The 16108-nt window shown below is 36.2% G+C and overlaps 1 protein-coding gene across 1 annotated transcript in view; it reads right to left on the bottom strand.

Moving 5' to 3' along the window:
- Positions 1-16108, bottom strand: part of STMN2 (stathmin 2) — a 51223-nt gene that overhangs the window by 20675 nt on the left and 14440 nt on the right. The window contains exon 2 of the mRNA XM_082432887.1: positions 3213-3308. Coding sequence (XP_082289013.1) covers positions 3213-3308 — 96 coding nt within the window. The remainder of the gene's footprint in view (positions 1-3212; positions 3309-16108) is intronic.

The raw sequence follows: 16108 nt of genomic DNA, 5'->3' as shown, positions 1-16108 counted from the left end.
TGGTTGGAAATACTTGGCGCAGTCAAGGCTCATGTGCAAGACATCCTGCTGGTTCCTGTTTTGCCCTTCGGTGTGTCTGTTGATCTGAGTCATCAAGCAGTGTAATGTCCACTCTGGGGAGGGCACTGTGATGGGGGTCCCTGCCTTCAAGGTGCTTATAGTCTAATGAAGACAATAAGACAGGGTACCATGGTAATATCTTTGCTTCTACTTTGTTGCTACTTAGAATGTCCTTCTTCATCATCCCTCACCTGTAGACAGGAAGTGGGGGAAGAGGCATTGTGGTAGGGGAGGTAGGGGGCAACATCTGCTTATCTAATTTATACACTCTGTACATTTTAAAAATATTTAAACTCAATAGCTGCATAATATGCATAGTAACTAAATGGGCAAAACCCTGAAAATAAATGCATAATATAATTTATAATGTAAAATAATATAATTTATAATATAAAATAGAGTGATAGCTAGTGCCTGCTAGGATATTAGTGTAATTACACAACTTACAGCTTAGTAAAATATACTGATTTTTAAAAGCTCATTGGACAGCTCTCACTTTTAGATGAGCGTTTTTTTATTTTGAACCCCAGACTACACCCCTCTCATTTTGGCCCCCCAGTCCTTGTTTTGTCCTCGGAACCCACCCAAAGTCAGGCCAGTCTCTGTCGGGCATCACAATAGTATTTGAAAAGAGTTATGATTTTCCATTTCAAATTTTTTCCCCAGTCTAAAGCATTCTCAGTGTCCTAAAGTGACACTGTTTCTAGATCTTTACTACTGCATCACTCCCTAATCTCACAGGGCTCACTGATTTATTAATGCCCCTTGAAAATTGTGGCAACCAAGCTGGCCAGATCTCCAGGCTAGTTCTGACTAGAGCAGAGCAGAGAGGAATTATAAATTAGCTTCCATTAATGTTCTTTTAGCAGCCTCGTTAGTGCACTTTCAGCTTGTGGTCAGGTAAGACCCCAGGTGAACAGGAACTGACCTTACTTAGACCTGTGAATGCTAACAGATCATACAGACAAAGTCAATTCAGTAAGTATGTTAAAAAGGATGTGGCTTTTTTCACAAATGTAAAAATATTTTAAATCTTCCTGAAGGCATCCAAATTTGTACTTATATCTTAAGTACAATTCTATAAAATTTATGGAAAAGGGTTTCAAGAGAACAGAGGCAAATAAAAATCACTTATTTGATAAGGTGATAGGATTTTAAATGGATAGAGTTAGAGACACTGTAATCAGAACTGCCTATATTTGCATCCAAATGGTAAGCCCTGCTTACTAGGGTGTGATACTGGGAAGGTTAATTCACTTCTTTAAGCTTTCATTTCCTCATCTAAAAGATGGAGATAAAAAGCACCTTTCTCATAAGAGTGTTGTGAAGATTAAAAGATGAAGGATACTTGTCCAAATTAATCAAATTATATACATTAAATATGTGCAGTGATTTGTAAGTGCCCTCAATACAGCTGTTAAAAAAATTAAATTGTAAAGGTGTTCCAAAAAAAAAGATATAAAGGATACTAAAGGTAAAGCACAGGCCATAGCACTTAGTGTTTGTAAATGTAAATAATAATAATTATTATTAATTCTTGTTATAATATTTGTCTACAATAAACACTTCACATTATTACCTAATATAGAAAGAGAAGACAAGGTTAAAGACTTTGGGAATTTGAAATTCTCTACCAGTTCTTTTAGGAAGCAGTTCATGAGCTATGTTAAATTGTCTATTTGACTTCTAAGTCTCAGCTTATATATAACTTTTGATTTTCGTTTCCCTCTCTCCAGTCCCTAAGAGGGCAGAAACCATCACTGTCTTCTGTGTCCTACCAGTAAATGCCGCCTTAGCAAATAACCACACTGAGTTCCACTTACTATTTGTATGCTGTAATTCTCTTCTACTAGGCCATGAGTGCCTTGAAGAAGAGGCCTGAGTTGTATTCATCACTGGAACCTCAGTGACAACACATGGTGAGATACAGTCTCAGAAGAAACATAGCTGGATTACTAGTCACAGCCGCATTTAGCAGATTAAGGATAGGACCAGTGTATTTGTTGACTGAATGAACTTATACGAAGTAGACATGGGGCCTGCATTCTAATGAGAGTTTTGGTTGGAACCCAAAATCTTTTTGCATGAAAGACATTTCCTTGTGAAACAGTTAATTCATATTTATGATGCTTGTGCCATGATAGAATCAGTTTGAAAGAAAAACGTCTTTGAGTCCTGGAATATTTTAAAGGCATAGAAGGGGTTAACTGCCATAGATCCTTTCACCTTACCTTTAATGGATTTCCTTATACATGTGGAAAAGAAAATCGTTGTGAGCCAAACAGGTAGCCAAATATGCCTCAGCGTTATCTACTACACATATAACTGCACCAAACATTTTGATTAAATGCACTGAATTAAGTAAAAATGGTATTGTTGATAATGACAGCTACCATTTTGAATGCTTACAAGAGGCCAGGCTCTATGCTAAACATGAAACCATTTAAACCCAACAACACCACTGGGAGGAAGATACTAGAGTTAAATCGGGCTCAAAGAATCTAAGTTACTTGTCCAACGTCATGCAGATAGTGGCAGAACCAGGAAGTTAATCAAATTAAGTAGTATGAATCAGGATAAATCAAACCAAAAGGGTTTTACTGCAAAATAAGGTTCATAGCTATGCCAGTTCTTCAGGATTTTCTTTTAAAATCCTCTTTATCTGGGGCTTCAGTCATAGGTCGGTTTTACTATTGGAACTTATTAGGTTGTTGACATGCGCACACAAAATACGGGGATTTTATAAAGACTACACTAAAAAACTATGATGGTGGTTGATTTTCTCTCCTGAGTTTTCTAACTACAAAGCATTTTCTTGCAAATTGTGATCTCTAATTACAGCTTAGCATATCATGTTATTTGCAAAGAAAAGCCTCGGACATATTGTGGATGTTGACATGTTGGATGCGGTGGCTAATAAGCACTCAGCCATGTTTCTTAAGAGACATTAATGTGCTGTTATTAGCATCAAACTCATACTGTTTTGAGCAAACGGCAATCAATAAGACTCGTTAGCTAGACCCGGCAGGTCAATAGTAAGATCTACAAAATATTGATTTAATTATACCAGGAACTGTGAGACAGAAACAAATATATCCAAGTTTTGCCAACTGATCCAGCCAGCAGGGGCATTTCTATTGTAGGCATCTCACCATCGTAAGTATAGATGCTGATGTTGCGAGGTTCCGGGTAGAAGCAAGAGCAGATCAGTGACAGCATGGACAGCTCCTTCATTTTTTCCTTGTAGGCTGAAACAGAAGGCTCAAGATTAGTATCTATCATTTTCTGAATTTCCTCTGAACGTTTCTTTTAACCTGAGTAATAATTGTAGCCTCCTGCAGAATGAATGTTACCAGGGACACTGCCCTCTTTCACAAAATATAAATGAACGAAAGATGGAAGCGGACTCTGGGGTGCATATTCCTTACTACAGAGGACATAAAACACAAATTGTTGCAGGTTAGATAAGAAGTGAGAGAAAGGGAGCTAGAGAAAGAAAGGAAGGTAGAAGGAAATGACATCCAGCAGGGTAGGAGGGAGAGACAGGAAAGATATGGAGGAAGCAGAAACAGACAAAATGGGCAAAGAGAAAGGTCCATTCTAGTACATGTGCACGCAGGTCTGTTGTATATAAATCAGCTTCAGGAGGTGTCCTTTGCTGGTTGACCCTGAATGGCCACATACTCATTTGGGGAGAGTCAGAGAACTCATCAGGATAGTTATTAAGCAAATATTGATATATCCTGCAGGGACCAATGTTGCTTATTTCTCTTCATCCCAAGTGCACTATTTTTTTTATCTCCCTCTTTCCACACACACCAAAAACCTGGACCTGAGATCTGATAAGGATGTCTCTTCCTCTTTGCACACTCAGTTTGGATGCCAAGCAGCTACTGGAGTTCAGACCTCCCTTCCCTTTCACTCCCCCCAATGCCCCCCATTTCATTTTCCCCTTTGTCCTTCAAGAGGTCTCCTGTCCAGGCAACCTTAGAGGGCCTCTTATCTCATTGGTCATCACCAGGACAAGTGACAACAAGATGGGGATAAAGAGGTGGGATCCTCTCATCTTTGTTGGTTACTTAATTAGCAAAATTAATAAATTAAGGAAAATGGAAGAAAAATAAGAGAGATAATGTGCACTGACTTGTGAGAAAGTATAAACAAATGGTGATGTCCTAACATATTGAACCTCACAGGGAGCAGGTACCTCTTGGCAGGGTTTTCTGATCATTATGTAACCCATGGAAGAGGAGTACCTTGGGAAGGCGAGAATCTGCAGAAGATTGTTTGGGCATTATTGCCAGGTGCATCTTTGGTTAGCCAGTAGGAAACAGATTCAGTATCTGGATGTTTTAGAGATACAGAAATTTAGGTTGGGAAGATTCTAAGAGATCATTTAGTCAACTGTCCACCCATTGTACCATCAATTTTGCAAATGAAATGGCCCACAGAGGCTGAAGTCATATATGGCCAGTGACAAAGTTGGGATCTCTGGATAAAATGTAGTAAATCAATCTGTCTTAAGATTGCCAAGAGGCTTTCTTCTAGCTCTACTTTCAGAATGAGATTCAATGTACCAAGAGGGCTGGACATGCTTGCACACTGTTGAACCATACGCAAAGACCAATAGTGTCATACTGCATATGGTTCAACCTAATACGTCCAGAGCATCTCTCTAAAAGAATCTCCCTCCCTATTTAGCTTATTTCCTTCAAATAAGCAACACGATTTGCCTTGTGCCAGAATAGTCCTGCCAACACCCATTCTGAGAGATTTTACTGGATGCCTTTGGAATTTTAGAAGGCTGAAACCATATTTCTTTGTCCTATGCGTCTATTTAGTTAATAAAATTATGTCACTTATAAAGGTCCAAGCCGATCTTCACATGGATGTTCAGCGTGAATCATGATATCTGTCACATAAAAGCATTTTGTGGTTCAATACATTTAATTCCATGAACTGATTAAAACCAAAACAGCAAGCCTTTGTAGGCTTGTACCTTTTTCTGGTAAGAGGACGCCAAATGGTACCCAAAATATTTTGCAAAATTAAGCACATATTAGAAGCACACGTTAAAGACATCAACTTTATTAGGGAAGGACAATCCAAAACCAAAATAAAAGATATTCTGTCTCATAGAAAAGGTGACATTTCTATACTGTTGGTGGGGATGTAAATTGGTGCAGCCACTATGGAAAACAGTACGGAGTTTCCTTAAAAAAACTGAAATAGAACTACCGTATGATCCAGCAATCCCATTCCTGGGCATATATCCAGAAAAGATGAAAACTCTAATTTGGAAAGATATATGCACCCCAATATTCATAGCAGCACTATTTACAATAGCCAAGACATGGAAACAATCCAAGTTCCCATCAACCAGTGATTGATTGGTTTAAGAAGATGTAGGGTGTGTGTGTGTGTGTGTGTATATATATATATATATATATATATATATATATATATATATATATAATGGAAAATTACTCAGCCATAAAAAAGAAATATTGCCATTTGCAGCAACTTGGATGGACCTAGACAATATCATACCAAATGAAGTTAAGTCAGACAGAGAAAGATAAATATTATATGATATCTCTTATGTGTGGAATCTAAAGAATAACACAAATGAATCTATATACAAAACAGAAACAGACTCACAGACATAGAAAACAAACTTATGATTACCAAAGGGGAAAGGGAGGGGGCAGGGATAAATTAGGAGTATGGGATTAACAGATTAAAAACTACTATGCATAAAATAGATAAGCAACAAGGATTTACTGTATAGCACAGGGAACAATATTCAATATCTTGTAATAACCTATAATGGAAAATAATCCAAAAAATATATAAAACAGAATCACTTTTCTGTACACCTGAAACTAACACAATATTGTAAATCAACTATACTTCAATAAAAAAAGATATTCCATTTTATAGAGAGGTAACAGATTAAAGCTTTAAAAGAAAATGAATTCCTACTGAAGAAAACATTCCTCAACATCTGTCCTCAGTTTCCTGGAGATGAAGTTCACCGATTTTCAGTAAGGTCACTGATCTAATCAAGATTGATAAAGGTGTAAACGTTGTCAGGAACCAACACATTTAGAGCCCATGTGTAATATATAACTGTGACTGATAAAAATGTTTGTTCTTTCCTCTCTTAGGTGGTCTGGGGACAAACCCCAGCTCATCTCTGTGGGTGATTTCTTTAATGGCATCCTTACTTTGATTATTTTTTTTAAACTTCAGGGCCTGTGCCTCTACATGGCACGACTCTATCCAGTAGTAGCCATTGCATAGATTTTCGCTGATATAGTTGCTCTGATCCTATGGAACCCCATAAAACCAGTTGCAACCACAGCCCAAACAAATTCTGATTGTTTTCATGCAGCAAAAGCATACGGTGAAGATGGGCCTTCTTTCCACTTGCTGCAGTTGCCCAAGATTTTCCCCAGATGGCATTGCCCTTCCTAATCATCTCCACTCATCTACATCCTTCCCAAGATCTGAATCCCAATTCAGATCACCCCTCTTCAGTGTTTCCCTCTCTTCGGGGTACTCCCACATTGATCTCCTGTTGTCCTTAGTAGGCTATACTACATAATCATGATTATACACTGTTATACTTGATTATATACTGTTTCAGGTCATTCACTACTGGTTTTTGATGTGTAATTTTTGTTTACTAAACTAAGCTCTTTGAAGGCAAATGTTACATCTTACTCATTTATGAAATAATTTACAGCATAGTTCTGAATGGAACACAAAGCAGTTGCTTAATAAATAGTTGTTGGCTATTTTGCTCACTGATTTTAAATCAATCTCTCAGTTGACAAGTATCAATATTTATGATCACCACTTATGGTCAAGAGCTTCTGTGAGGCATTATGAAATTAAAAAGAGATGTAATATATGTGTCCTCATTCTTAAGGAGCTTTCAAGTCAGGGAAATGAAGTATATGGATATAAAGAGTATATGTATATAAGTATATATAAGTATATAAAAAGTATATGGATATAAAAAAACACATGCAAAATAGGGTAAGTGTCAAATAGAGGCAGATGATTTGTACTAGAAATTCAGAAGAACCTCAAAGCCCTGGGGCTGTGGGGAGGGTGGTCAGCAATGGCTTTACAGTTAGAGTTGCCAGATTTAGCAAATAAAAATACCAATACCTAGTTCAGTTTTAATCCAAATATTGCACAGGGCATACTGCAAACCATTCCTTGCTTTTCTGAAATTCAAATTTAACTGGGTACTTTGTATTTTATATGGCAACCAGAGCAAATGGACCAGGATCACAGGGTTGAGGAGGGTTGAGGAAAGCAAAGAAGAGAGGAGGTATATTTGTTAGTGTTGACATGGAAATGGGTTTATAAAGAGACCATATGGAAAACTTTTATGAGTGGAGCAGTGAGTTTACATAAGGATGGATGACTCAACTCAACTCCAGGGAGCATAATTCACTTCCAGGTCTTGGTGAATGGCCTTCTCTGTGTTTCAGGAGACAGCTTTTTCATAGACTACACTACAAAGGGTTTTTAGAAGTTGTGTGTCCTGATAGTAAGTCTTCTTTGAGGTCAATTTTGCTCCAAGATTTTGGGTAAGATGTTTTGAAATTTTACTCATGTAAATGGGTTGCTGGGACTTAAAACATTATGTGTACATTAAAACGAACATGGATATATACAAGAATGTTAGAATTTCAAGAATTTTAAATGTGTAAACTTAAAAGAAATTTGAATTGGAGAGTTTAGTTTTGAGTCCACCCTTAGGAATATTTAGGTGAGAAAGTTTGAAAAGTACAGAGTTGGCAATGGGTTGGTTCGCTGTTAAGTCCTGGTTTGCCTGCATGATTCTGGTTTAAGCCCATTAATAACATTAATAACATCCCCATTCACTGTCAAAAAGTTTGGCTATTACAAGTCATCCTAGCAATAGGAAGCCATTGAACATTTTGAAAGTGGAATTACCTGATAAAAGCTCTTCTTAGACCTATTTGGCCGTTTTATGCAAGACCCATCACTAGGAGACACACTTAAGAAACAATTGAATAAAGTTCAGCAGGTAATGCAGTGTGGTTTTGGGAAATGGTAGTGCAGAAGAAAAGGAAAGGGAAGATGCAGGGGACTTTATGAAAGAGGAATTGATAGAAAAGAATAACTAAATTTGGAGTCAAGGGCAGATGGAAGAGAGTGAGAGATCCTCATGGATGGGTAGCCAAGGGAAGCTTTCCAGAAAAAGGGTCGCTAAAACTGAGTCCAGTAGGATGAGTTTGCCTTGCAGAAAATAGACCATGGGTTGAGGTACGGAAATATATATAATTTGGATAAACTTTTTTATTGACAATAAAACAAATCCCAAGCAAATGTGAATGCTATTAGAAACATATTATTAAGATTTCACTATTGAAATTTCATACTTTGAATTGACAATCATTTTCTTCATTGGTTTTTGGAAGTCAGCATATATTAATCTTTTCACTATACCCAACACCAAGCAGAGTGTGCATGTTTGTAAGGATGCGGGAGGAGATAAGTAATTCCATATAATGTTTTTCATTGTTGGTTGCATTTGCTATTTACTATTAATGTTTACAGGTAAGTGTATTTCTCTAGTAAATTCATTTAAAATTCAACCCACATGATGCGTAATGATTTTAAAGCAATATCCACTTAACCTAATGGTGTATGAATGCTGATATTTTTTCCATTCTTCTAAATGGCTACAATGAACTATGAATAATGGCAACAGCTGCTATTTGTTAAGCACAAACAGTGTACCAGGCATGGTGCTAGCTGGCTGCATGTATTTTCTCATTTAATCATCTCAACAATACGATGAGAGGTACTATAATTAGTCCAGATTTACAGATGAAATTAAAAGACTCAGAGAAGTGGTGTAGCTTGCCCAATGTGCAGTAGATGATAAAGTGTGGAGTTTAGTTTGAATGTAGGTCTGTCTGACTCTAAATGCTTTGCTGCTAATGTTATTTACTTCCCCAAGAATTTGCTCAGATGTATTACACTCACCTTCACCGTCTACATATTGTTTCTAACTAGAAAATAACGCATATTATTACTGATTTTTAAAATAATGAGTTCAAGACTTTTTTCTTTCCCATTTTTTCTTTGGCCTTTGTTCTTTAACTTTATTGACTACATGGCTATAGGTAAGTGTAGGGGTTTATAGAAAGAAAATGTAACTTTTCTTTTACTTGTGGATTTTACTCAGTACAGAGATGGCTAGAAAACGCAGGAACAGTTTCTCAAAAGGAACTTTGAGTATATATATTTTTATTATATGGGTAAATATATCCTTACACACTCATATTCCAGCTAATGAGGTAAAAAGAGAAAGTGGTAATTATCTAGGTATTTTAGGAAAAAAATACTTTTGCATCAGTTATTTGGATTATTATTTTAAGGATGATATATTTTGGCAGGCAATCACCTAAATTTTCTCAATTTTTTTTTTTTTTTTTTTTTTTTTGCTTTTTCTTGTGTGTGTGCGTGTGTGTGTGAATCTGGAGATTGTAGTCCTCCCTCAAGGAACAAAGAGTGGTTGAGGAGAACAATACAAACCATACTAGAGATTTAATTATCAGATTAGATCTTGGGATAGATTAAAATAGCAGAGAGATTTTGTTTACTTAGTAAAATATGAAATAGACACACATATATATATGTATATACATATAAAATTATTTCTCCCATTCTTCTAAATATATATCACAAACTCCAAGCCCTTTGCTCAAAATTTCAAATACATCTTAATTTTATACACTTTGTGCTTCAACAAGACAATAATCTATATTATTCACGACAATATACTCCATTACTTTTGAAAGGCTTGAATAATTAAAAATAAGTGTTTTAAAAATGTTCAATTTTCTATTTCACCTGGCTTGTGTGGGAACGACCATCAGTATGAGTTCTCATACTTCCTTTGTTGTTATTTGATTTAGAATCAGTAGTATCACAAAAATATCTTCCATTTATTCATTCTGGGCAAAATTTTATTTGACTCAGTCTTAACTAATGCAGAGTATAAAAAAGAAGTAATATGTATTAGACTTCCTGTTAACATGTGAAAGACAGTTAAGGAATGCTCTGAAAATGTCATTAATATACTACTTTGGAGGAAAATATCTCATAATCTCTGAATGCGCTACTGGTCTGTGTCCCCACATAGCAGTGTTAACCATAAGGACAGAGTCATTCAGGGCGCTGGTTGCCTGACCATGGACTTGTGTTTTGGGGGCTCCGATGAAGGATGCTCAGGGCCTGTTAGCACATTGCTTTTCCTCCTTTCCTTTCTCATGTTTTACCTGCGATCATTGATTATTTTAGTCCAGTAGGGGGTAGGGGTGGGGTTTCTTGGCAAGTCCTAAGCTACTCAACTTGGAGTCAACCTAAATTTCTTCTTTTGAAAGGTCTCTGGGCAGAAAGTAAAGGACAAAGTTAGATGATATACAGAATGCAGGATGTAAGTTCCTTGCAATGATTTTACAGCAAGTAGATTTGCATTGGTTTCTAAGAGATTTCATTGGCAACATTTTTTTTATTTGAAGCTTTCCAATGTATATAAACAGTGAATTAAAAGCACCTCTTTCCTTGGGAAAAAACGCTGTCATTTCCAGGTAGGGGCATCTTTAGGATCTGGCAAGTTGGGGGCGATAGTTGTGGACATTCCTGGTAGTCCTCGTTGCTGGTGCCAGGGTTTAAATGAGAGATAATGGGAGAAACAGGGTACTCTGCTAATTGATTCTAAAAAGACTCAAGACTTACACCCACAGTCATTAAACACTGAACCCACACTCTACCACTGGTCGCCTAGATCTGACTTCTCTCGGTGCCTCCTAATATCTGTCTTTAAATAGATGGGAATCCATTACCTATAAGCTCTTTTTTTGATGCCTTCTTTATCCATGTCATAAATTAAGCTCCAGCTGCTCATCTTAACTTGATTTTGGCCGTATTGTGTTATTGTGTGTGTGTGTGTATGTGTATTGTGTTTGGTAGTCTGATTGCTTTGAGGTCCTAGAGCCTGAGGTCAGATTATCTTCTAAAAGTCAAATCTATCATCCCATTTAGAAATACTTTCAGGAGTTCCATCACTGTGATTTTCTTCTTGAAAGATGAAACAGACTAAAATGATTCTATTTAAAACATTCGCATACTATCTTGGCTTCAATTTGGACCCTAAAAAAACCTTAGCTTGATGAATATGTAATTGAGAATTCAACATTTACATGAAAAAGAAATCTCAGATTTTTCAAGATCTATTTTAACATCCCAGAAGATCACTGATATGAAGTAATGTTCTAGATATTTCTGCCATGATGATGTAATGCTAATTGGTTTAGTATAAATATGGATTCAGTTTGTATTTATTCCACTCACATCTCCCCACAAGGATTATGATCTCCTAAGCTATAATAACCAGGGAGGTTCTGAAAGATTAATATTTTGATCAGCCAGAGCAGCATACTTTTTCTGTAGGAATAGATATCAAATCAAATAAAGGAACATTTAAGAAGGTCAAAGCTGTACAACCCATCATTGGATTTTACAGAAACATATAAGGCTCTTAAATTTCAATTCCATTGATTCTTGGCAAAACAATTGTGACAAGGAAAAGAAATTGGGAGACATGAATCAGTCCTTGTGATCAAAATTGTAATAAAAGCAGTAAATTGTATCAATCTGGGACCTCACCTTACTCTTGATTCCAGGTCAAGCGCCTGTTGAGTTTAATGAGAATTCCGCTGTATCATGCAGGGTCTTGCTCTTTTATCTTTCCCCTGAGAAAGAAATTCTTGTAGTTCTACATGGAGACCAAACTACGCTGTGGTTTACAGGAGTAATGGGAGCACTTTATTCTGTCTGCAATTCAAGATTTTATCAGCAAGCCTAATTCTGGGTACCGAGGGATGTCTTTTTCTTAAGTCACCAGTAGTAGTCACAAGCCTAGGATGATAGCTAAATTTGTTGGGACTTAAATGAGACAGAGCCAGAGTGAAAGAACAGAGAGACCATTCATCTGGCTGAGTGGAGTTCTCATAGAAGAATGACTCTTTTCTCCCCTTCCCTGCAGTCTCCTGACAGGGAGGCAACCTCCATTTGAAGGCTGCCATGATGTTCTCTGAATTGTGTCTCCACAATGGCTGAATGTGACACCCAAGTGATTTAAATCTCTTCCCATTATTTTTTACAAAATCCTTACTACTTGTAATAGTTACTAGCATCAACTGCAAATAAAAGAAGTATTTAACTTGCTGTTATTGCCAAAATAATACTTATTAAGTTTCCATTGAATAGAATCCTTATCTGGGTAGTATACAAATTGTCCTTAGAGCAGTTTTTCTAAATTTTTTCTTAGGAAATGAATGGCATATAAAAGATTAATAGACAATATTTCAGGAAAAGGCCACAAAAGCCTCATGTAGGAGCCAGCATTTTGCTTGTTTCCCAAAACCTAAGGAGAATTCTAGAGTCTTACTCAATGAAACTTTGTAAAATGCAACAGTATGTAACATTTACTCAGTAGTGCTCTGAAAGTTGGATTTCTAAATCATATTTATTAGAGTTCTGTTTTAGTCATCCATTCAAAACCTGTGTATTAAAAGCTTAGGTAACTGGCTTAGTGAACAAAAACTGAGCAGTCAGGTGAATTTTTTCCCCTGAATGAAAGCAAGTCTTGTGACCTTGTTAGTCACACTTAATATGTCCTACAGTCACTTTGTGTCAAAGAGAATAGAATGAACAAATATATATTTAAAAATATAGGAAATATAAATATCGTCAAGGTTTAGAATTGCCACTGATATTAAAAAAATTGAGCGATACCATTGATTGAATATCTCTGAGAGTATGTGAGCATACTGGAGCCTTTGAGATGAGCGTGAAACCTCTTAATATTACGGCTTCCACTGTGTAATTATCTTCAGCAGCCATTCTCGAGGCAGCTAAATAGCGTGGAAGAAATCCTCAGGTTAATGTAGATATGCCATGAAAATTGCTTTTTTGTTTTGGAAATCAAATGCTGCTTCCTCAAGCTTTGCCATGTAAAGACTCATTTTCTGAAATAGGATTCATCCCATCATATACTAGAACTTGAATTAGTAAAATTTTCTGCCAGGAATGAAAAGCAGTCTAAAAAGCAAGTAAGAAAAACGTCGGGAGCTTCTGAATTCCACAGTCCATTTTGTGTCATCACTGTTACAAACAAGATTAAAATATAAAAGACAACTTGGTCCAAGAAAAGTTTTCTAAATTTTCTTTCTTTCACATGTGTTTTGTTTCTTCTGGAAATAAAAGCTCTTCTAAGAAACGGTAATTTTCAGTGATGCAAAAGTTTTGTATGCTCGTGCTATGATAAATGTAGTTTTGTTAAGTTATTGTTCTTTGCATGCCAAAGTATCACTTTGCCTTTTTTATAATAAAGTAAATGGCTACAGAAAGGATAAAGAGATTGAAATTTGGGTTTTGATTTGTTTGAAATAAGCAATACACATCACAAAAAAACCCAGAAAGATTTAAAAAGTAACCGTATGTTCTCTTACAGGTGGATTTCATAATACACTTAACGTATAAGATACAAATAAAAATAACTGAGTGATCAGGAGGGTTTGTTCATACTTTGAGGAAATATATTATGAAGGTTTTTAGTTTGTTTTGGTTGTGCATTTTGTTTTTCTACTTTAGTGAAATCTGGTTGACCTGGATTGGTGAGCAGTTTCTCAAAAAGAGTTACTTTAAGGTCATCAGTATAAATACGTTTAGATTATTAATAAGTCTGCATTTTGTCTAATGCAATTGGAATCACTAGCCTTAGCATCGTAGAACTGGAAGGAACAGCAGAAATAATGTAAATAATCTAATGATAGTCTCATTTTATAGATGAAGAAATCAAACTTAATAACCTTAGTATTTTTAAAGGCCTTCCCCCACTTTGGGGATGGTAGGTGGTGAGGTGGTGGTGATGACAGGGACAGAGGGGAAAACAGCAATGGGAGAAAGGTGTAATGAGTGGAAGTGATGAAAGGCTTTTAAAAAAATCATCTTTCTTCCATATTTGACTCTTTCTCCTGCTTCTAAATCTGGTTGTGCATTTTTGATGTTGGGTGATATAAAGCAATTTATTTGCATTGTGCCAGTTTTTTTTTTTTCCTTTCCTGAAACCTAAGGATCATTGATCTCCTCTTCCAGAGCACTTGGAACAGCCTTTCAGAGGGCTTCACACACTTTCATCCTCCTTGGGAAGCAAATTCATCTGCATGTGAAGACCAGTGCCTCACGTATACATACAAAATTCTTGGAATGCATCCAGAATGGTGGTACTTGCTGCTTCTGCTGACCAAGGCAATATCTATGTACCATGTATTACTTGTAGAATTCCTCCATTTACAAAATTTTCATGAAGAATGGCATTTCTCTTTTACTTTACAAAATTATGTAATGTGTTGCCATTCTAATGAAACTACGCTCTTGGATAGTAGCTCAAGTCTTAATTAACCCCATGTTTCAGGTAGGAAAATAAGTATTAGATGGTGACTGGATTATATGACCTTTGAGGTCTTCTCAGAACTTAAGATTTTTCTGTTAAGAACTTGAGCAAGTCATTTAATTTTTCTGGACCTTTTTTTTCATTGACAGTTGGTTATTTCCAAGCTCTGGAATTCTCTGATTCTACAAATTTAGCAAATATTGTCTTTAAATGAATTAACTTCCTCATTACATGCAGATTCATTTTTTTGTGTTTTCTGCACTAAGGGCTTTCTTTACCTACCTTCTTTTAAACAAATTATTTTAAGGCATTACATTTTTAAAGAAAAGGAAAACTTACTCTTCATATTTCTGCTTTGTAAATTGTTTCCTTTCCAAATCTTGGTATTTCATAACAAATATTTACATGATAGACACAAAATGTTATATATAATGTGATTCATAAAGCAACTCATCATTTGAATTTCAAATTGTCAAACTATTTGAGCAAACTTAGCTTTTCCCCATACTACAAGGAAGATCTATTTTAAATATATATAAAATATATTTTATGATTAGGCAGAATAGGTGATTCATAAAATATGAGCTTTTTGGATGCCATCTGGAGCCCGTTTTGAATTCATGATACTCATTCCTAAGATATGAGAAAGATTACATGTTGGTATAACTGGTTGAGTGAGATAAGAATAACCTATGCTTCTTATTTTCTTTGTGGCAGCAAGTACTACAAGACTTGGTCATAAACACTCCCAGTAAAAAACTGAAGATAAAATGGTATCAAGTGTTTGATCTGCATAGATAAATATGAATCAGAATTTGGCATAATAAATTGCTGATATTATTTTAGAAATCATAACTTGGTAATACATAATACTTAAAGGCACAATATGGGCTTTCCTTCATGTTCTGTTTTCTCTAGATTTATTCGGCCTAAATACATTCATAAAAAAGTGTACTTGTGGTTCGGGATATTGCTCAAAATTTCAAAAAGCTGGCCAAATAATAATGTGTAGAGCAGGACAGAGGATCTGTGTACCAGGATGTGGTGACAATTCAGAAATGTCTCCAATGGTTGACTCATGCAATTCCATAAGGCTGAGTTTGCATCTCCCTAAAAACAGAAGTGACTCAAACTTAATGGTTTCCATCCAAAGGGCTTTGAGTCTCTTCTTCTTTCAAAGACACAGTCATGTTCCTGGCTTGTTTCACAAAGCTTAGCCCTTATTCCTCTACTGTTGGGTTCGCGGCTAATCATTTCTTCCCAACTATATTTAAGTTTTTTGAGGGCGAGAGAAGGTGTCTCATTTAATGCATGCATGTAGTTATATGTAGCAGTTGGTGTTCTCTAAATGCTTATCTTTTGGTGGCTGAGCAGGAAGGAGCTGTCACCAGCTGCAAATGATACCCCCTTGGATCTGTCAGTGGCTCAGCTGGCTTCCCATTGAGACTAGGTTAAGAGTGGGGATTAGGAGTCCAGATGTTGGAGCCAGATTGAGCTCACCGATTCTCTCCACTAAATTTACTAACTTCC

The sequence above is a fragment of the Balaenoptera physalus genome (assembly GCF_965194825.1).
Source record: "Balaenoptera physalus genome assembly, chromosome: 17".
Taxonomy (NCBI): domain Eukaryota; kingdom Metazoa; phylum Chordata; class Mammalia; order Artiodactyla; family Balaenopteridae; genus Balaenoptera; species Balaenoptera physalus.
The sequence above is the reverse complement of the archived record's forward strand: the minus strand, read 5'-3'. Positions and strand labels throughout refer to the sequence as shown.